We start from the raw sequence: 22,342 nt of genomic DNA, 5'->3' as shown, positions 1-22,342 counted from the left end.
ACTTGGGAGGTGGATGCCTGAAGTTTGGTCATGGCTCAAGTCTGATATGTAATCTTGAGCAAGTTCCTTCAATGCTTAATCTTCTGCAAAATGCATATCATAAATTTACGTTCCAGGAAAAAAAAATATTTATGGAAGTTAGTTCATGTAAAAAAACTTTGGAGCCTTAATCAGAAAGAAAATATAAAATAATATTTGAGAGCTGTATTATATCCATAAATGTGCAAATGTGGAGCACTGACAAGGGAGAATCACTAGGACAAGATTAAGTAAATTTAAATGGGAAAACATTCAGCTAGAATTTCTCAAAGTTCAAGAGAATTTTTCAACTAATGAGCTCAGCATTTTATCCTCCCTTTATATGTTCATCATGTTTTTAATCCTGCAGCACCCCTTTCCAAATTTATGTAAATTTAGTTTATTAGGCTCAGGCATATCCCAAGTTTTTAGAGGATGCGATGTGTATAGATGTAAAAACATGACCAGAAATGGTGAGATTCCAGAACCAGCTTTTCCACAGCTTTTATCAGGTTTGCTCCTCCCAAGAGGAAATCCCAAATCCCTCTCACAGCCAGCAGAGAGAGGGCAAATGGGTTCAGAAGCCCAAGAACACCCTGCCATGTACACAGTGTTCTTCCTGCCGGTGGAACAACATCTGCACCACACACAGAGCTGCCTGTGCAGAACGTGGCTTTAATTCATCTTGCAAGTAATGCAATCAGTGGAACATCAGATGAACTAAAAGGGAAAAAAAAAAAAAAAAGGCAAATAGGGAGTTTTGAGAAGCTACCATATGGGTCTTTTCCATCTTTTGGGGAAATCTTATGCAACGTCTAAAAAAATTATTGTTTGGACACGTGGGATTGAAGCTAACGCCATTATATAAGGCCAGTGTCTATAAATATATCAAACCCAATTCTAATTCATACAAGCACTTCGAGCAATCTTTATGGGCAACAAAACTGGGTTACTGAAAGATTCTAAAGGAAGCCAAGAAACTTTGCACAGTCCAAAAACCCCACTGCAGCTAATACAGAAAACATTTATGATTATCTTAATCTGGGATTTATCGCAATGCGTGGGCAGATTTGCCTAACAGGAGGGATTAGCGAGGGGGGGTGATTTACTGACTGGGGGTTTCTCATTGACTCCTCCATGTGGGATTCCCACAGCACCACGCAAAGAGAGGCCAGAGCAAAAGGACAGCAATAAGAGGCAAACTGCTGCCTTAGCAACCATTTAAAATACCTCCCTGAAGCTTCCAGAAGGCATTCCTCATGTAATGCTATAAAATAGGGAGCTCATTTTCCTAGGAAAGTATCTATTGCTCAAGAGAGATTGTGGTGAAAAGTATTTTTCCATTTCCACAATTTGTTTGCTACTTTATGTCCCCCCTCTCCTCTACTCTGTCTTCTTCCTGTTTAAAAGCAGTCTGTTAGCTAAAATAAGTTTGTCACAAACAGGTTAAAAAGAACAATAACAGGTATAATTAAATCTCCCATACAAGCAGAGTAAACTTCACTCATCCGGCTGAAATTAGGAGGAAAAAAAAAAATTAAAAAAAAAAAAAAAATAAAGAGAGTAAATGGGTTGTAAGAGAACAAAACCCTGATGTGTGCCTGACAAATAATGAATAAACACTGGCAATGCCCTAAGGAACCTCTACTACACTACTGACTGTATCAAGATATATAATCATTAAAGTTATAGAACACTGAGTACCAAAGCTACCTCTTACACACTCAGTCTTTTAAACGTTTCTTTGGGAAAGAAAAGCAGGTTCAAATGAACTGTGCCCACCCACAAGGAGGAAAAAAAAGAGGCAAGAGCAGCCACAGTGCCTCAATTCACTCAATAGATGAGAATAATTGCAGCCCAGTTCAATCTGTGAAGTAAACAGAAGCAGGATGAAGGCTTTTCAATTTACACCTACAGCCTACAAATTAGTGAGCAGTCTGGTAGGATGAGCTGGGGAGGGATTGCATAATAACCCTACCCCCAGCAACAATGCAGGGAGCAGGGAACAAAATGGTAGCTCTCCACCAGCAGGGAATTTCCCTTTCTAATTACTGACTACTCTGAAAAGCATTCTCAAGAGCCAAACATCAGCTTTTGTGCAACTGGATCAGGAATTTCTTCATTTTTCTTGATGTATTCTTGTCCTAAAATTAATTTCAATGTTGTTTTAAGAATCAAAAGTAACTATGCATAAAAAATACCAAGCATCTTCTGGCAAATATTTGTTTGGTAAAATAATTATTTTTGTGCCAGAAGTTCAACAGATTCCCAATAATTATGGCTTGTGTAAATATCTTGCCTGCATCAGTATTCATTATATAGTCACCTGTCTATAGCTACTGAAACCAAAAGTACCTAATCCAGATAATTCTGGTTTTGCAGAACATGTTGTGTACATTCACATCCTGCCTCTTATGCAACCATGAGAAAAGTGGAGCTGAATATATGACTTTCAGTTCTTCTCACAACAAGTAAAAAAGGAGACAAAACAGAGTAGAAGGGGGACGGTTTGAGATAAAGTTTAAAAAAATTACAGCCCTTTTCTGAGGAACACAGTTACAAGAAAGTTTTCTTGTCCCCTTTCAGTGTTGTTCATATGTAAATTTCCATTGTGGGAAACTCCCAATAACAGGTCCTTCCAGAGGCACAACTACTTGGAGCAGGAGTCAAGAATCATTTCAGAAAGCAGAACTACATAGCCATACTGGCAAGTAGTATGTCACTGTCATATTTTCTGAAAAATCCCTTCGCCGGGATTTCGTCTCCTGGGAAGGTGAGAAGCCTCAGAGAAAAATTAAAACAATATTATCTCATCTGCTTCTCCTGTGTTTTGCTGCTTTGGAATGTGGTTGGAGATTGTTTGCCAACGGGGCATGTTTAATTGGTTCCATGTGAATTGTTTTTAATTAATGACCAATCACCATCAGCTGTGTCAGACTGAGGAGTCAGTCACAAGATTTTATTATCAATCTTGTTAAGCCTTCTGTCTGTATCCTTTTCTCTTTCTTTTAGTATAGTTTTAGTGTATCATTCTTTAATATAATATCATAAAATAATAAATCAGCCTTCTGAGAACATGGGGTTAGACTCATCTCTTCACCTCACAAGTGCTGCAAAAGTGTGAAAAAAAGAGCAACATTACATGGATTTTTTAGTCCGGAACTCCAAACAGCCTCAACCTGGTCAGGGGAAACAAAAAAAACCTCTTAAAGCTACATCCAAGCTTTGCTGCACAGTTTTGTGAGAAAACAGAAAGGAAAACAGAAGGAAAACAAAGCATCCTGATGAGAAACACGTCTGCAAAGTCTCCTGAGTAAACACTAGCACTGAAGCAAAACATCCAATAAGATTAGGATGAGAGGGCAAATTTCTCAGTTGTGTGAGCCCCTGCCCATCATTCTGAGGACACCATTAGAGATTTCCACTCATCACTGCACAAAGTGAAAGGACCAAAACCATCTCTGGAGGTCTGTGAAGACAAAGCACCAAAAGGTAAACACGTTGAACGTGCCAGAATCCAAGGATTTGCTCGTTTCCTGGGCAGGTTTTACATCATTGTGAGGCAGGATAAATAAATGCTCAGTGATCAGATGAGTAATGAGCCTGGGCTGTGAGGTCATGAGAGAGAGAGACATCACAGCAAAGACAAGAATCAATTACAACTGCTCAGGGCAGCAGTGGAAGCTGAAACAACATCCTTGGCAAACACTGAGAGGTCACTCCCATCATTAGAAAGGGAAGAGTTGAGAAGGAGGACTCTCAGGGCTAGATCTGAGCAGTCTAGAATCATGGAAGCTAAAACTATTGTCACTTGAATAATGCAAAAGTGCCTTCTGGATTCAGGAAACAGCTCTCAAGACAACAGGCATAGCGCATAGCACTTTCAGTCTAGCAGCAATTAATTCAGCAGTGAGCTGCAGGGAGGACTGGCCATGAAGCCTGGAGGATGGATTTTGCCTACAGCAGCCATTCCTAAATGAGTCAGGTAGGTAAACTCCTGAATTTAAAACAGTCATTCTGCTTAGGAGTCACCAAAACCTCTCAACAGAGTGGAGGGGGAAAAAAAAAGGAAAAAAGAACAAAACCAAAACAAACCACACAACCCCCCCCCCCCCCCAAAAAAAAAAAAAAAAACACCAAAGAAAAAATAATAAAAGAAGGACCACAATTTAAATTTATTTGAGAGACTTTCTACTGGCATCTGTGTACCCTCAGAAGTCCAGAGGACTGACAACAGGGTTTTCTTCTGTTATATTTTCTTATATATATATTTTATATATTTATACATATATTTATATTTTATATTTGTATTTTATACGTATTTATATTTTTAATTTTATATATATTTATATTTTATATGTATTTATATTTTTTTTCATATATATGTATTTTCTTCTGTATAACCTGGAGAAACTGTCAAGTGGAGCCTCAGCCTTTAGCATCACTTTCATTCAACCTCCTCCCCTCTATCCCCACTGTCCCAATTCACATGGTGGGAAAAGAAAACACATCATAAGAAAAGACTCAGGCACAGGCACAATTCCATATGCCCATAGCCTGTCATTGCAGGCTGGAAGCTGACTTCTTACTTGGAGAGAAGGGCAGGAATAAAGCCATTTTCCCAGGAATGAGCCTTCCTTTTGAAGGCCTGTGCCATTCTGGGGGTAGCACAGGTGTCCAGCTCCACATTGCCAGGGTGAGGATTGCAGGCAGTGATGGCTCAGGCAGTGCAGGCAGCAGGGAGTGCCTGATAAATGCTCTCTAACCCGATGCAGAGTGGGAGTGCAAAGAACAAACTCCTGCTCTGAGTCCCACTGATTGGAAGTGACGTGCTGAAGGTCTCAGCAGAAAGGCAAACTACATCAGAGGGAATTCTTGGGGCATTTCAGGAGGGCACAGGAGCTGAGAGATAAGCGTGCTGATCTCTCTCAGCAGAGAAACAAACCAGAGGAACTGATGGCTGCCCTGGGTGAATTGTGGGTGACAAAAAGGGAAATCTAGGAGGGAAAGCATAATGGCAGCATTACAAATGAAGGAAGAGCTGCTGAATAGATGTTCCAGTGAACCTGGAGCCTACATACATCTGGAGTTATAACCCATGACAGCTGCCATATGGCACCTGTAAAGCATCTGACTGCTGCCAGAGGGGCTAAATATCTTCACTAAAATTTCACATGGCCCAGGCGCCACCATCTGAAGAAAGATTATCTGAGAGGGGAATAACAATGAGCTGGGCAGTTTACCTAGGCTGGAAATAAATGGATATTTGAAGTAAATCCCCTTAGAGTCACTGAGACAGATATGTGCACTTAAACACTGCCTGGGGAAGAACACACAGCTCTCGCTGATTGACACAACAGAGTTAGAGGGACCCAGGCTTGGTCTCAGGGTGAGACAATTGCAAATGCAAAACTGGCCTCTGGACTGCAAAAACCTGAAAAGAGAATCCTCTTCAGGCATCAAATAATCCCAAAATCCCAAACTCCCCGAGAGCCCCAGAGTGGGACTCTGAACACTGATGTGCCTGAGGAGCAGACTGGCATCTCCAAGGCAGAAGGGAACAGTGTAATTTCCTCTCTTGAGGATTAAGTGTCAATGCCAAATTCTAGGAAACAATTCTTTAATGAGTCTCTTCAGAAGCCTCTTAGAACCAGGAAGTCTTGCAGTTTAATGCCAGCCCAAAGAACAGAATAAATTAATAGATATTATTCTTGAACAGGGGATTTAATTAGACAATTCTGATATTTTACCATGACGTAATCTGGCTCTCATGCATTGGCAGTGTGAAAAAAAAGGGCAGAAGTTACACTTGAGATATTCCAGCTCTGATAAGCTTTGGGTCTGAAGAGGAGCCTGGAGTTTCAGCTCACCAATCTCAAAAAGCATGCTTCCTGTTTTTGGTTTTACTGTTTTTAGAGGGTTTCTTTCATTTGTGTTTTGGCTGGTATTTTTCCAAAACAGAACTTGAATCATCACAAATTAAATATTTGTTTAGCCATAACCTTTTCCAAAAAACATAAGCTCTTACTGAGACAATCATCATTTGAAGTCATTCTCAAGAAAAAGCATTTCCCCAGCAGACAAAAAAAACCCAATAATTTTTTTTTAAAAATAAGGAAAAGAGGACAAATTAGATTAGATTAAAGAAAGAGGACTAAATATTATGTGGCCAGAAGTTAGACGGTTTTTTCCACAGCCAAGCAGGAAGATAGGGAAAGGGCAAAGAAAAGTCAGAAGATAAACTAAAGCCAAATTAACTAAAAAAGTTGTTTCTTAAAATGATGATAGTGATGTAGCAAGAAAACCCCCAGAAAAGGCACTCTAACAAAGCTGAGATAAGCAAGTGGACATCAGAAGAATGAGCCCAGCCTAAGAGACTGAATCCCATTTTTGTTCAGCAGTGAACTAATTTACACTGCAAGTACAATTTCATATTTATTTCCTCTTTGTACCTGTGTTAGTAGTTCAAAGATCCACTTTCATAAAATACATAACAAAAGAGTATTCAGAAATTTCCTATATTTTCTGATTTTGGCTGTGAAATGTTATGGTTTGAATAATTTATTCTAAAAGACACAGCAGCTCAGTACACAATCAACAAGGTGTAACAAACCAGAGCTGCAAAACCTGGAAAACAATACCATGCAAAGATTTCTTTGTCCCATTCACAGCACAAGAAAAAACTTGAATAAAAATGTAAAGGAAGGAAGCAAAAACCTGCACAGTTGGGATCCAGTTTGGTTTTTCTCCAGCCTCATCAGTGGCAAATAATGACCATCAAAGCTGCTTCTGTTCTGCAAGTTCCATCACCTTTTACTGCCATAAAGCAAGGCATCACTATCTCACTTCCTGAGGTAATTTCTTAACCAAAATATTGCCTCTAAGTCGTTCAGGTTGAGGCTTTTCCAGTGTACCAGAGATATTTATATTTAATTTCACTCAAAGTGTTCACATTTTCCAGTCAGTGCTAAAACTGGCAGTGGCAAGATACTTTTTTGGGGATTTTTATTTTTAAGCTCATTTTTAATCCCTGAATATTAAAAATACAGAATCTGGATTTCAGGAAAAAATGTGTGAAAGTGTTCATCAAGGTTAAACAAATCCACCCTACTAGAAAGGTGAACTGGAGTTTGGTTTTCCATCGTAATATATAGGGTGGTTTATGCCTAGAATAATATTTGCAGTGATCCTTGTAGAAAGAAAATTTGGGAATACTCTTGTAAATGCAAAAGAACAAGAGATTTAAATTTTACAGACTCAGAGTTCATGTCTACCTGCTTAGTCTACAAATCCTATACCTGGCATATTCCATTTAAAACACTCCTGTAATTATAGCTTTGGATCATTACCTCCACATGCTTTTAGGCACTCAGATGACAGACTCTGTCTCAGTGATGAGATGCTGGGACAGGGAATGTGGGGAATGCAAACATGAGCAAAATACTTGGAAGTTCTGGGCTTGTTAAAGAAAACTACATCAATTCATGCACCTCAGAAAAAGCTATTTACAAAGCAGCCTGATGAGCTTAAATTGGGATACAAGCTTTAAAAACTCAAACATAACAAGCCTAAAAGAAAATCAAGATAACCCAAGTATACCTGAATTTTTATTATTACAGGCTTAAAAAATAATTGCAGTCATTAATTCTCTTAAAAACCATAAAACAACCTTTGCTTATAAATACCAGAATAAATAATTTGAAATGGCTGAAAGCCTTTTAAGACTGCTTCTTCCAAAATGCACTGCATCAAGAAGATGTAAGATCCCTATAAAATGCTGCAACAGAGCATTAGAGGAGCAGTTTTTCCAAGAGATTGTAAAAATACCCTTTCATCTAAATGCCTTGCTGAGCACATCAGTCAAATAAACAGCATCAAAAGAATGGGATGACCAAAAACAAAGGATGTGTCTGGGCTCTTGGTGCAGGGACCAAAGATAAAGGATCCCTTTCTCACCTTACTTAGCTGACTACTCAGGTTTTCCTTAAATGTTTTCTTCTTCAGGACAGCCTCAAGCTTTTATAAATGCCACATCTTTAGTGAAACCTTCATTCTGGCTGCTGCTGTGCCTGCTCACTTTCTTACATTGATTTTTTAAATTCAGCCAACTAAACTAAGAATTTTTCTGGTTCACTCTAGAGCAAAAAAATATAGGCAAAAAGACACCTCCAGGGGAACTACTGTGCTGAAGTATACAAATCTAACAAGTGATTATGCCAAAGGACTACAAGGAATTGCTTAATTTTGAGTCTTTGTGATTCAGCTTATCATTGTACATGATAGAAACAGAACATGTTTGCATACCATTTCATATATATAGAATTATTTATATATGTATATATATTATATATATCTATATTATTTATATATAATTGTATACAAATTTATATAATTAAATAATTATATAAAAATTATATATTTATATATAAATTATATGTTATATTATATATAAATATATATTTATATATAATTGTATATATTTATATCATTTATATATTTATATATAAATAATTATATAATTATTTATATTATTTTATATATTTTATAGTCTTATATTATTTAATTACTATTTATAATTAATATCTTAATTTAGAAAAACATTTTCTATTTTTTTTTTAATTTAGTGTTTAATTATCAGCTATGTTCACACATGTACCCTCTTTTGGAGGAATGAATGGCATCCTGAAGGACATGACTGCAGTTCATAATTTCCTTGATAAATAGGATGAAGCTCTACATTAAAAAAAAAAGAATAAAAAACCACAGACTGAGAAAATCCTTCCTGAACACCAGGGACTCCAAAGCAAAGCTGGAACGAGATAGCCTACAATGAAAATATGAATATTTGAATAATGAACTGGTAGAGTGTGTTTGGAATATGAGGGGGGAATAAAGGAAACTTCAGACTACCTTTCTCATAATGTGTCAAGAAAATTCTTAATTCAGGAAGACAATTTCATAACAGAGCAATTTAACCACGATTAATGAAGACTCAGTTTGGATGTTAGTAAAAGATCTACAAGGTTCTCCTTAAACTTCCTATTAAATACAATAGATTGAAGCGTTTAGACTTGGAGAGATGAATTTGTTTTTCTTTTGGAACACTTCAGAACGGATTGACAAAACATCCACCAAAAATTTCCTTGGAATATTTATCCTTCCTCAGAGAACAAGGAAGACAGATGAGATGAGGTTCAGCGCTGCATTTCTGATATTGTACATTATTTATCAGACCGAATCTATCACCCTGCATGCATATGTTGATTCAAATGGCCTGTACAGACACTCTTCTGCAGTCAGCCAGTGGTGAGTGCTGCCCTGGGGTTTCATTTGCCTTCCAAACGGTTTGCAGACTGTTGCTAAACATTACAAAAGAGAGGGATCAGCAGTCTGCATGACAAGAGCTGGGAATGGTTTGCGTAAAGAGGCCAATGGGACAGATACCCAAAGCTTTCAGAGGGCCTCACTGAGCTGTGCAATTACTGCTGGCATAAGGAAGAGCCCTATTCTATACCCCCAGATTTCTGTGGCTGAATTTGGCATCTTGGATTCCCTAGCCATATTTAATTTAGCTATTTAGCACGTGTTTCTGGGAGACAAAGTGATTTATTTTAAGGCTGGATTGTGTCTCGTGTGCACTACAAGGACAAAAACCACCAAGGAATTGCATTGAGTAAACAAACAGTAAAATCAGATTTTAAAGTCTCATTTTTCTCAGAGGAGAACAGATTTAGGATGGTGGAGTCCACACCAAACATCTGTAAAGGTCTCAAGTATAGGGGTAACCGGTAAGTGTACAGAAAAAAACACCTGTCCAACCAGGAATTTTAAGAGCTGTGCTATTTTCAGGATCACAACCCTGCAGCCTGATGATTAATGAAGACTGACTGTACCTGGTGACCTGCAGAGTGACACAGGAGCAATGAGCCATGAGGAGCTCACAGCAGCTGCTCACAAATGGGCTGCAGCACTGCCCCTGCTCCAGCCGTACTGGGACCCTGGGAACAGTGTAATTCTAAATTCTGGGTGTGCCACATCCACCTCAAAAACTCCACGACAGCCCTTCTTTACCAGCACATGCTCTTTCGCAGATCTTTGAGGCACAGCCCTCCCTGCTGCCCTGTCTGACACCAGGGGTTTGGTCCTGAGCAAGGCTTTCTCCAGGAAACCTGCTGTAATTCACAGTTTGAGGCATGTAAATCAAGTGTCTGACGGCTCTAAGTCATGGTAGGAGAGTCTTACTTGGTCAGCTCCCATTTCATGCCATTCTGTGGTCACACCAGGAAGTGTTCTGATGTCAGCGTATCAGCAGAATTTTGCCTGACGGGCGGCAAGAATGATGAGCAGGATTCCATTGTATCAGAGGGCTAATTAATTGCTTTATTATACTATATTATTCTATATTACACTACATCTAAACTGAACAACTGAACAAGAACTAGACTGAACAAAATCTCATTACTGTTTCCTGACTGACCTCCAGGACACAGCTTGATGAAATTGGTCAAGAAAACAAAACACTCACACCAGAATCCAATCACCAAATCCCTTCAGGTAAACAACCTTCCACAATGCACTCCACTTGTGCACAAAAACAGGAGCAGCAAAGGAGATAAGGATTGTTTGGATCATTCTTTTCTCTGCTTCTCCAGGAAAAAACCTGAGAGAGAGAATTGTCTCTCTCTGCTCAGAGAATGTGAATCTCACACCAGTGAAGCACTTGCTTCAAGCAGTGCTCTCTTTTGACCAGGCTCTGAGCAGTGGATGTGTCTCCTCATGGAGGCAGAGGTGCAGTCCAGAAGCAGCATTCAGTCTCATGCCACTGTTAAGAAATTTTCCCTGAGTTCTGCTGCACCGTGTGAGCTGTTGGATGGCATATACTCCATCTGAACAGAGGGAAAACAGAGCTGCAAGTGGCACCCACGTTACTGTACACACACAGCTTTTCCTTACTCTGCACAGCTGTTCAGCCACCCTTGGCATCCCCACTTTCTAATAAAAACACAGCACAAACACTTGAAACAAACATCTTTTTTCTCCTGGTTGCTACCACCCAGCCATGGTACAAGGGACGTCTGTATTTACCACTGCAAGCATTCTTTGAATTCTTAAATGAGAATCTTACATCTGTATCCACAGAGGCAGAACAGGCAGACACCATCTGAATAAACTTCAGGGAGTTGTGCTAACGTGGGATGAGCATGGCATTTAAACCAAAGATGTACAAATTTACTTATGGAGAACCTTTGACACTCCCCCCTGCCCATAAGAACACTGAGTTCAGATTGTTTAATTAAGTGCATTGTATGGGTTGCAATCTTCCCTCAACTGAGATCCACTGGGATTTTTTTAATCCATCTATAGACAATTTCCATTTGCTTCCCACTCTGCTAACTTCAAAATGCCTCTGTACTTCACCAAAGCTTAGTGAGTTTCTCAATATGAATTAGAAATAAAGACAAAACTCAGGCCAAATTTTTCCCATTAGCCACAGAGATAATAACAACTGAAATGAAGAAATTAATGGTGACAAGCTTCTTTTAAAATAGATGAAACATCACTATTTCTGTTTCTTAGCAATAGCTGATCCTTCAATACCAGATTGTTCTTTAGAAATCCAACCTTATCAAAAGTACATATTAAAAAGATTTCTCCCAAATAGGAATTTGTTTCATTTTAAGGAAGATGGAGTTATTCCAACCTCAAAGAAGGTCTCACTTATCTAGATATTCTTACTAAATATATGAAAACCAGACAGAATCCTCTAAGCAAACTCAGCATTGAAGAAAATTGGGCAATTACTTGAGTTTGCACATCAGATTTGCTACATACAAAAGTCTAGAAGAAATTTAGGAAAATATGTTCATTTCTGGCTCCTTGCAGATGACCAAAATTGAAACTTGAGTATTGCCCTTGCAAACCTTGAAACCCAAGGCAAGTGAAATCTTCGCCTAGAAATCACTATCAAAATTATTATCATTATTATTACTCATACTGTAAATTGTAATCAATGCAATTCAACAACATTTATAAGCCTGGAAAGTCAAACAGCAAACAATACCTCGTGTGAGAGCCAAACCTACTTCCATAATTTCTACCTTCTTTCATAAACATTATATATACTCCCATTTTCCAGAATTCCCTGCATGGAGTGGCTGAAAATACCAATTTATGAATCATCCCTCTGGATTCTAATCCTTTTAATAACAAACATTTCATCCCACTGAATGTGTTCATTAAGTAAAGTACTACTGAGCATAAATAAAACAGCAGAATCTAATTTATGAATGATAAAACAGTCATTACAGCCATGGTAAACACTTCTCAGAGTCCTGTTCTACATCTCAGTGGACAAAAATATCAAGGCAGAGAAACACAAAGGCCAAAATATGAATAGACCACTCGTGATATTCACTTTGGATAAAAGGTCAGGTGTCCTAGGCTCTAGTTCAAATAACTGATGCTCATTTTTAGCCGTAGGAAAGAGGGGAGGAAAGCTGCAGTCCAGGTACAGGAGCCTTGACTCCTTGAACACACATTGTGCCATTGTCATATTTTCTGGAAAAATCCCTTCACCAGGATTTCTTCTCCTGGGAAGCCGAGAAGTCTCAGGGGAAAAAATGAAAACAGTAATTATCTCATTTGCTTCTCCTGCGTTTTACTGCTTTGGAATGTGGTTGGAGATTGTTTATCCAAAACAGAGGTTCAGGTTTCATTGGTTCCATGTGAATTGTTTTAACTTAATGACCAATCACCATCCAGCTGTGTCAGGGCTCTTGAGAGAATCAAGGGTTTTTTATTATTATCATCTTTTAGCCTTCTGTCTGTATCCTTTCTCTATTCTTTAGTATAGGAATAGAATAGAATAGAATAGAATAGAATAGAATAGAATAGAATAGAATAGAATAGAATAGAATAGAATAGAATAGAATAGAATAGAATAGAATAGAATAGAATAGAATAGAATAGCCTTCTAAGAACATGGATTCAGATTCATCATTTCCTTCCTGCCACGGGGGACCCCGAAAATGCCGCACGCATGGAATTATAAAACGTGCTGCACTGTCCTCATGTCAACACCCACAAACATTTATGCTTACCAAAACACATTCTGCACTCTGCTGTGCCCATAAAACCTCCCTTGGAGCCAGGCAAACAGTAAGGAAGATTCCCAGGGGTGTAGGTCAGGGAAAGTTCTCTCACCTGGAATGATCCCGCATGGTCTTCCTCTTTGTCTCCTTCTTTCCCTTCCTTGAGGGCGATCAAGGTGAAGCCTCGGAAGTAGGCGGGAGTGGCAGCAGACAGCGTCACTGGGGTGTGATGAGCAGGGAAACAACAAAAACAAGCCGTCAGCTATGAAATCAGCCACCTGCACATCGTTTCACAGCTTGAAAGGTGTGTGCTCTGCGTTGGCATCAGCCAAAGTTAGAGCACTGACAACAGGGAGCCAAGCCAGACAGAATACAAAATGTTCAGTCCAAGTTTCCACATCAACTGAGAAACACTGGCATGAAATAACTCAGCTCTTTTCTCTTTCCCTCCACTTTTTTTTTAAACCAGATTGATAATCTGCTCTGATCTACAGAAGGGTTGTTTTGGTGGTGGGGATACACGTACATGGGGTTTTTCTACTTTGGGTTTTTTTCTTTGTGATGGTTTTTTTGTTTGTTTTGGGGGTGTGAGGGGAAGTTAGATGTAAAGGAGCATCCCTAAACATTTGATTTCGTGCTTTTTGTCCAGTTCTGAGCCCAGACCAAGTACTTTAGTGCACAGAAAGTCTCTCTGTCTGTAATGCCAGATGACCGCATTGCCTGCTCCAGCTCAGCTACACTCAACACAACACCCCAGCTTCTGAAAATGGGGGAATCTCAAAATGCCCTTCCTCTGCTTCATCCTCAGGGCAAAACAGGCCACAAAATAAAACTCCTGGCTGAAGCTGACCCCCAAAGGTTGTGCTGCCAGCCCCGATTGCCAAAGCAATCCCAGAGAGCAGCAAACACCCTCCTCCTCCACACACCTGTCCTGGGCAGGAAGGCAGCCCTGGATCCACCAGCAGAGCACAGGGAATGTGGGGCTGACTAATCTGATTTCACCGTGCCCAGCAGCAGGATTAAATCCCTGATTGGATGCCAGTTCAAGACAGCTTTGTGTGTTCTGTCTGCTCACTATCAGCAGCACCCAAGCAACACCTGAGTTCACAGAATTCCGGGATATTCTGGGCTGGAAGGCACCAACAAGGATCTCCAAACCCAGCTCTGAAGGGAACGGCTCCTACAGGGATTGAAGGCACATTTTTAGCACCAGGCTCCAACCAGCTGAGATAATCTCAGAGTCCTCAGCTGAGGCTCTTTTGAGCACTATAAGAAAGAGAGAATGAGGCAGAATTTTGAGACAGAACTTTTGAAATTACCAAACTCTCTTCAACAATTTATAAGCAATCCTTTCCTGAAACAGGGGTAAATTTTAGGGGGAAAAAAAGTTATTTTAGAATTAAACTAAAAGAGACAGAAAATTGAACTCTTAATGTTGTAAGCAGCTTTTACTTTAAGCATAAATTGCAGAGTCACTCATGATACTTTATTGTCACACTCTCCAACCCTGACAGGCACAATAAAAACTGAAGACCATCCACAGTTTTCAGAGCAAATTACAACTACCAGGGCTGCTCCATAGAAGAGTATCCACAAGAGACTCTCTCTCACACAATTAGGCTGCAAGGGGTTGAATCACACTGCTAAAAATTACAGATTGCTCTTAAAAGATATGGATTTCAAAATATGCCCCAGAGTTCATTTGGAACATATGGAGAGCTCTTTGATCCAGAAATTCAGTAGCAGGAAAATATAAAATAGGCTAATTGAAAATATATAGCATTATTCAGCAGTATTTGCGTCTAAAACTCATGGTTTCTGTACAAATATCTAACTTTTCTGACTATATGTGAAAAAAGAAAGGATTGGAGAGATTGATTTCAATTTTTAAACTTTTTTTATAAGTGCCATTTCTTTGACCTATAAACCTGCAAACACCTGTACAAATCTGAGGTAGTGATGGGCAGAATAGGAAGTCCGCCAACTCTCCAGATTTTCATTCCACGGAACCTTATGATGAGCTGAAATGTCATGGTTTTAGGGGAGAAAGAAGATTTCACATATTTTATTCCAAAATGGGATAGCAGCATAATGTCATTAAAATTTCTGCTTACTTTACGAAGTATTGCTCCAATCCATTAATTCATTTCCTGCCCAATAATTAGCATGATTAGTCCACTTTTGCAAACTTCTGCGGCTCTGGCTAAATGAAAACCCACAGGCAGCCTCTGAGCTGCAATAACCAAGAGCAGCACACTGCTGAACTCAACAGAGATGAACACATTACTGCTGCTTGAGCAGTGATTCTTAGAAATTAAACTGCCATAAAGGCCTTTTACATGCAACAAATTTTTCCATATCATATGCAATTAAAGACTCTGAGTCACTGTGAGTTAAAGGTTACACCAGAAACACTCAAATATGTGTGCAAGCAAGCAGAGAATCCAGCTGCGAGTTGACTCAACAAGTTTTCATTTTCCTCACCAAGTCACAAACAGCTTTCCAAATTCTAAACACCTACCTATAAAACAGAGAGAAGACCTGAAACGCTACAGAAACATCAGAAAGGAAGGCGATTCCAAAGCCTGACTCATAGTTTTTGAATGCCTGGGGTGAGCAGTGCCCCCGCTGCGGTTTGCAGTGATTTTAACCCCGGATAAATGGGAGGGAAGGATGCGCCCACCCCCAGCCTGCGCTGCTCACTCAGCAGCCTCATCCAGGCAGCTGGGCTCGGGAACTCACCCAGCCCCAAGCCAAACAAACCAAATCCAGCTCCAAACCCCAACAATCCCAGCCCAGCCCCGGGGTTCAGGCGGGTCCGTCCGTGCGCGGCTGCTCCGGTGCGCGGTGCGGCGCACGGATGGAGCGGGAGCGCACGGAGCGGAGCGGTCCTGGGGATTCAGGGTCTGTGCTTTGGGATCTGCACCTTCGGGGTGTGTGCTTTGGGATCTGCACCTTCGGGGATGTGTGCTTTGGGATTTACACCTTCAGGGTGTGTGCTTTGCTAGGCCAGAACGCCGGGGAACACCTGGGCTGGGAAGGGTTCCGTCGGTGCTCGGAACCAGGTGCGCTCAGGCGGCACCAGAGCACACGGGGATTTATCCACAAATCCGGAGCTGTTCTGGAGTCTCTGCCCCTGCACTGGGGGTTCCTGCACGGGCAGCACTGGGAAGCTGTCAGAGCACATCTGTTTTTCACAAGGGAGCGGCTCTTTGTTGCATAAGAGCCGAGAGTTCTTGGGCTGAACTCCGGCGTTTTGAGCAGCAGCTGTGTCCTGCGCACACCGCCTTCACACTAATTAACTTTCACTGAACGATAGGAACTTCCTGCATGCATCAGAGTTAAGGATTTCACTTTAAAGGGAAGAGTACAAATCAGCAGTTACTTTTGTCTGCTTCCATCCCTCTGGCAAGTCTCTAATTACTTTACAAGTTGCACTTTGGCACACGCCTTCAACAAGCTCCTCTTTCCCCAGCGTCCCAAGCTGAAGGTGGGGTGATCAAAGCGCTTGCTCCTTTGGTTTCAGACAGGAAATCTGATTATTCTCATCCTACACATCCTGTGTTGTACACTGCACAAGTACCAACAGCAACGCGTTCCAAATTTCACCTGTATTTTGTGAAACGTGGGAATGGCTAATGAAGCTACAGAATGAGTGCTTGCTTGCAAAGTGTTTGCAAGAAGAAAGAAATGGAAAGAACAAGACTCAACTCAACATTGTTTAGAAGAGAAGTCCCCAAACCAATGCAATGGAGCAAAACATCTTAAGTGATCCCTTCCTCAAAAACTGAGAAAGTGAACTGACCTACAAGTGGAAATTCCATTAAAACCAGAAACAGCATGCACACAGAAGGTATATGTAAGGGTTATAACAATTCTAGATCTCCTTTTCTTCTTCAGAATAATCACTTCATGATATCATAGCAGAAAGTAGGTCTACTGCATGTTAGCATGTGAAATGGGCACACTACTGCCTTTTCATAGGAGCAAGTTTATTTACATTTCAATAGCACAAAACTCATCTCATTTTTTCATGGAAATCCCATGCAATCATTAATCTAAGTCTACAATCAATAAAGCCAGGACTGAGTGTTTTCAAGGATCGTTACCCTGCACCACCATCCAGATTCAGGCTCATCTGTGCCTCTGATGGAGCAGCTCCATCCAGGTGGAAGGTGGCCAGCAGGGAGGAGAGGACCTCAACCCTGGGATGGTGTGCCCACAAACCTGGTCCTGCAGGGAGACATTTTTAATGGTCTGGCCGGAGAACGTGCCCTTATTCAGTGCTGACAGGCAGAAGAGGAGAATGCCCACCCAGAGAAGCCACTCAGTGCCCAGGGCTGCTGTTTTCTACCACAGCTCCAGAGGTGGAAAACCGAGGCTTCACAGCTCCCCCTCAGAGCAAACAGATTCTGATTGATCTAAAGGTGAATAACTGCAGGGGAGCCATAAAAACTCCCTCAAACAGTGTGGAATCCTGATTCCCACACTGCAAGTGCACTGAGATATTTCCTCCTTGAGAGCCTCAAGTGTCACATCCACTGATGGCATGAAGATCAGTGGGTGTCCCTACACTGAGGCTTTTGTGGAGCGCACTTGCACGCACAGGTTATTCCTGGGTTATCCACCTTGAAAATACCAGTTTGTTCCAAGAGCCCACTAAGGAATGTGCCAAGGATCCAGATGCATCCATTCAGGCAGAGGCCATGGAAACAGGAATATCTGGCTCCAGTGCTAAGGAGGTTGTGCAAGTCGTCTGCTATGTTGCATTTAGAGTAATTTGCAGATGAATAAATACAAACAAACAAAACCCCACAGACCTTTCATGATGTCTCATTTTTTTAATCATTAGTTGGATTTTCCATCCTCTGCATAAAATAGTAATAAAGTTCCAGTTAGACTGTAGAAATGGCTTTGAAAGCAAGCTCTCAAAACTTTCTGTATATTGCCAGTTTTAACTAGTGCTATGTTACAATAACATTTATTTGTGTTCTTCCAAGAATAATTTATTTGTGTCCTTAAAGAATAATCTACACACCCCAAAGTGCCACCTGAGTACTTCAGTCCTAAGGATCAGAAATGCAGGCACATATTCTGTGCTACATTTTAACTTTTTTACTATTAGCTGTAATTTTCTCACTTCCAAGCAGCTATAATAGCCTAATGTGATTTTATTAATTGACTTCCTAATGCCAAGACCTAATATCTCCAGAAAATTAGTTCTGCTAATTCATCTGGGAGTTTCTCCCTACATTTCTATGCAAAAGAAACTTCTTTGGTAGATGACTGAAAATGTCCAGTAACACTTTCACAGAAGAGAATTCCAAAATTTTTAAAGAACGTTCGCCTTTGTCACTATCAAAAAACTTAGCACATCTTTATCCTGCTTAGTAGGTGTACCAAGCTGACAGACCACATGAAATCTTCTAGACTCCAGGTACTGATCCCAATGTTTGGAACAGCTATCCAGCTTGTGGGAAATGTGCATTTCCTCACATCGCGTCAAAATAAAACAGTTTTGGGGGGAAAAAATCAAATCAGTAGCACGCAAAGTTACAGAGTGGTGCTCAAAACAGGTGAACCACTGCTGCAGACACATTTCCCAGCCTTCGAATGATTATGCTACATGCACACTTTTTTCTCCCTCTATATATACGGAGATTCACATGTTTATGCAATGCAAAAACGTTGCTTTTTACCCTGGATCTAAGAAACACTTTGAAGGAGCTCCCAATATCTTTTTTCCTAAAACTGTGTTAGTTATGGTACCTAAAAATTCTCTTTAAAGTGAACTCTCCAAGTTCTCTTTAAAGTGCTTTTAGAATACAAGATTAACAGTACGTTCCAAGCAGGTTTATTTCTGAAGGCATTATAGAGTGAGGCAGGAAAAGTGACCAAAACCTGTCTTTGCCTGTTAATTAGTAAAATACACCCAAATGTGCTTTGGAAGTTCATTCCAAGGACTGTGTGTGACATGCTCAGGGAAGAACGAATGCCTCCCTCCATCTCTTATTTACAGTGGTCGATAGCACTGTCTCTGCCTCTTTCCTGTTTGAACCATCTGTTCATTTGCCCAGAAAAAAAAAAAAATAAATAAAAGAAATGGGGTGGGATAAACGTAAGTGGAAAATGTGGGAAGTTGGCAGCGTGCTGCATCATGTTTGCCCATATGCTAACTCATTATGTTAACATTCATATTTCAGGGCAGGAACGGTGAGCTCCGAGCTTCCTCTCCTCCCTGCTGAATGCCAAAGCTTCTCCCGTGCCCTGGGTTATATTTAAAGGGATGTAAGGAATCCCACGGGAGCGGGTAAACGGGGGAAGAGCGAGCGCGCTTTGCAGCGCTGCAACTTGCGATTCTTGTGCGAGCGCTGAGCCTGTGCAGAGGGCTCGTAAAAGAAGGGAAATTCCTCTTAATGAGGAGGAGTGCTTGGGAGTAAAGTGATCCACCGAAACCCAACTCCTCTCGCTCGCCATGGAAGCAGCATCCCCAATAAAGTAACGCGTGGGGCGCATCGCCCTGCCTTAACCCGCACACGCCAAGAGGGGTGCGGGGATGGCAGGCAGAGCCACGCCACGGCTCCACAGCCCCTCATCCTCACCATTCTCGTCGGCAAGGGTTGCGGAGGATGCACAACTTACCCCGGTAACTGTTCCCAGGCTTGTAAAATTCCGGATCGCCCTCCACCCTGAGGCTGAATTCATTGTACCCTTCCCTCCGGGTGCCTTGCGCTCGCAGGATCCGGCTGCAATATCCCTCGGATTTGGCGGCTTTCTCCAGGGTTTCGTCGGGAAAACCCTTGGCCACCAAGGGGAAAGTGAGCGCCAGGAGCCGCAGGGCCAGCGGCTGCAGATGCGCTCCCATCCTCGGCGCTCCGCACAACTTTTTGGGCGCACGGCAGGGCCGGGCAGGGCCGGGCAGGGCTGGGCAGGGCTGGGTAGCTCGGGCCGAGCGCTCCGGGCAGCCCCGGCCCCGGTGTGAGGCTGCCGGCTCGGCACGGCACGGCTCGGCACGGCTGGGCTGGCTCTGCCGGCGGAGGGAGGGGAAAAGCAGCGAGGGGGCAGAGAGGGAGGGAACGGAGAGAGGAGAGGAGGGGAGGAGGGAGAGAGGGAGGGAGGGAGAGAGGGAGGGAAGTGTGATCTTGCCCAGAGCCCGGAGTGAAGTGCTGGTTTGTTTCAGCGGCTCGGCCGTGTTTGAATTCACAGGGTTCGCTGGCAGAGGGGCAGGGGACGCTGCTGAGCCCTCAGCGCTGAAATCAATCACCCGCATTCCTGCTAAAGCCTGGAGTTACTGCAGGGATAACGAGGCTCAAAGAATTCCCCCCACATCCCCCTCCAGCCTCCCGTCCTCCTGCGAGGCAGCAGAGGTGATAAACATCACCGGCTGAACAGCGCGGACAGACCGACAGGAGCAGCAGAAGCATCGCTGCGGCTCCTCGGGTACCACGGAGGGGACAGAAGGGGACAGAGGGGACAGGGAGGCGGCTGTGCCACAAACACGAGGTCCATGTCCCCAGCAGAGCACATCCTGCGTCTCTGATGGGGACATGGAGCTCGTGTTTGTGGCACAGCCGCCTCCCTGTGCCCTCCGTGGTACCCAAGGAGCTGCTGGGTACACACACACACACACACCCGCACATCCTGCGGCTCCTCGGGTACCACGGAGGGGACAGAAGGGACGGAGATGGGGGGAGGCGGCTGTGCCACAAACACAAGGTCTAGGTCCCCACCAGAGCCGCAGGATGTGCAGAGGTGTGTGTGTGTTCCTAGCAGCTCCTTGGGTACCACGGAGAGCACAGAGGGGGACAGAGGGGACAGGGAGGTGGCTGTGCCACAAACACGAGCTCCATGTCCCCACCAGCCTGTCACCATGTCCCCATCAGAGCCGGAGGATGTGCAGGTGTGTGTGTGCTCTGAGCAGCTCCTCGGGTACCACGGAGGGCGCAGAGGGGACAGGGAGGTGGCTGTGCCACAAACACGAGGTCCATGCCCCCATCAGAGCCGCAGGGTGTGTGTGTGTGCTCACAGAGCTGCTCGCCTCACCTAGAGCAGTGTGGGAGGTCTGTCCCTCCCAGCCCCCGGGAAATCCCAGCAGATGCACCCAGAGAGAGCACGGCTCGTTATTTTGCCTTTACACAAGGCACGCTGAGGCTGAGTGACTTGTGTGAATCCACAAAAGATTACAACGGTGGGAGAAAAGAAAGTGAACCTAGACCCCTGGGGTCCCAAACTCCAGGGGTTTGAGCCTAAGATCCTCTTCTCCTCTCTCTCCCTTCCTCCACTGCTTTTTGAGTGGAGGAGAAAGCAGGAAAGGTCTTCAAACGGGACCTGAATACTTTGAGTATGACAGATGCACAAGAGGGCACAAATCCCTTTCTAACCCCTTTCTCCAGAATAGGACTGTAGCAGATGGATGAACACAACTGCCTTTATGCACAACTTCCAAGAAGCAGGAGAAACAGCCAGCAGTTTGAAGTCTTCCTGGACCCCACTAAGGCATTTGTTAGCATCAGGTTTGCAAATTTTTGCGTTCCAAACTTACCTTTGGAAGTTGATCAGCAACTTCCAAATTGTCTACAAAGCAGCAATGTGCAATGCAAAGCTGGGCTACTAAACACCTGATTTTAGAGACCATAGCATCAGCCTCACGTTGTGTGTCAAATAAAGGTGCTTATTTAGGTGTCTGTGAGGATGCAGGACCTTTATTTTCTGAAAGATTACTTGCCAAGAGCTTTGCTACTGTGTGAGCTTGTTTGTGTTTCAGTGTGTTGCACGCTTATGAAGAACTTATATTGCCACAGCCTCAAATACTTCATTCACTGAATATTATATTAACAAAGATGGGATTGATTGGGTGAGATTTTAGCTTTTGCTGCAGACACAGAGCTACTGGCAATGTCCCTCCAGGTCTGAGAAGGGTGGCAGCCAAGCTCTGGTCCCAAAGTGAGTGGTAAAATCCCATTTGTGAGGATATGCCTCCTTACACACCTGCTGCAGAGGCTGGGGCTGACTGCCGGGACATCCACTGCTGAGGAAAGAGTTTGATTAGGGAAGGAGAAGAGGTCTTGGCAGCACAAGATGCTTTTCCTGTTCCTCTCATCCTGCTGTGCCGCAGACATTTTTTATGGAAATTCCTTTCCTCAGGATTTTTCCTCCTGAGAAGCTGAGAGGCCTCAGGGACAAAATGCAAACATTGATTATCTGCTGCTGTGGGATGCAACAGGTGCATCTGT

At 42.5% G+C, this 22,342-nt stretch overlaps 1 protein-coding gene across 1 annotated transcript in view; it reads right to left on the bottom strand.

Moving 5' to 3' along the window:
- Window positions 1-20,075, bottom strand: part of SPON1 (spondin 1) — a 186,314-nt gene extending 166,239 nt beyond the window's left edge. The window contains exons 1-2 of the mRNA XM_059474194.1: window positions 19,752-20,075; window positions 13,222-13,328 (exon numbers count right to left, since the gene is read on the bottom strand). Coding sequence (XP_059330177.1) covers window positions 13,222-13,328; window positions 19,752-19,974 — 330 coding nt within the window. The 5' untranslated portion in view covers window positions 19,975-20,075. The remainder of the gene's footprint in view (window positions 1-13,221; window positions 13,329-19,751) is intronic.
- Between the last annotated feature and the right edge of the window lie 2,267 nt (window positions 20,076-22,342).

This window comes from Ammospiza nelsoni, chromosome 6 (genome assembly GCF_027579445.1).
Source record: "Ammospiza nelsoni isolate bAmmNel1 chromosome 6, bAmmNel1.pri, whole genome shotgun sequence".
Lineage (NCBI taxonomy): Eukaryota > Metazoa > Chordata > Aves > Passeriformes > Passerellidae > Ammospiza > Ammospiza nelsoni.
This window is presented reverse-complemented; position numbering and strand designations above follow the sequence as displayed.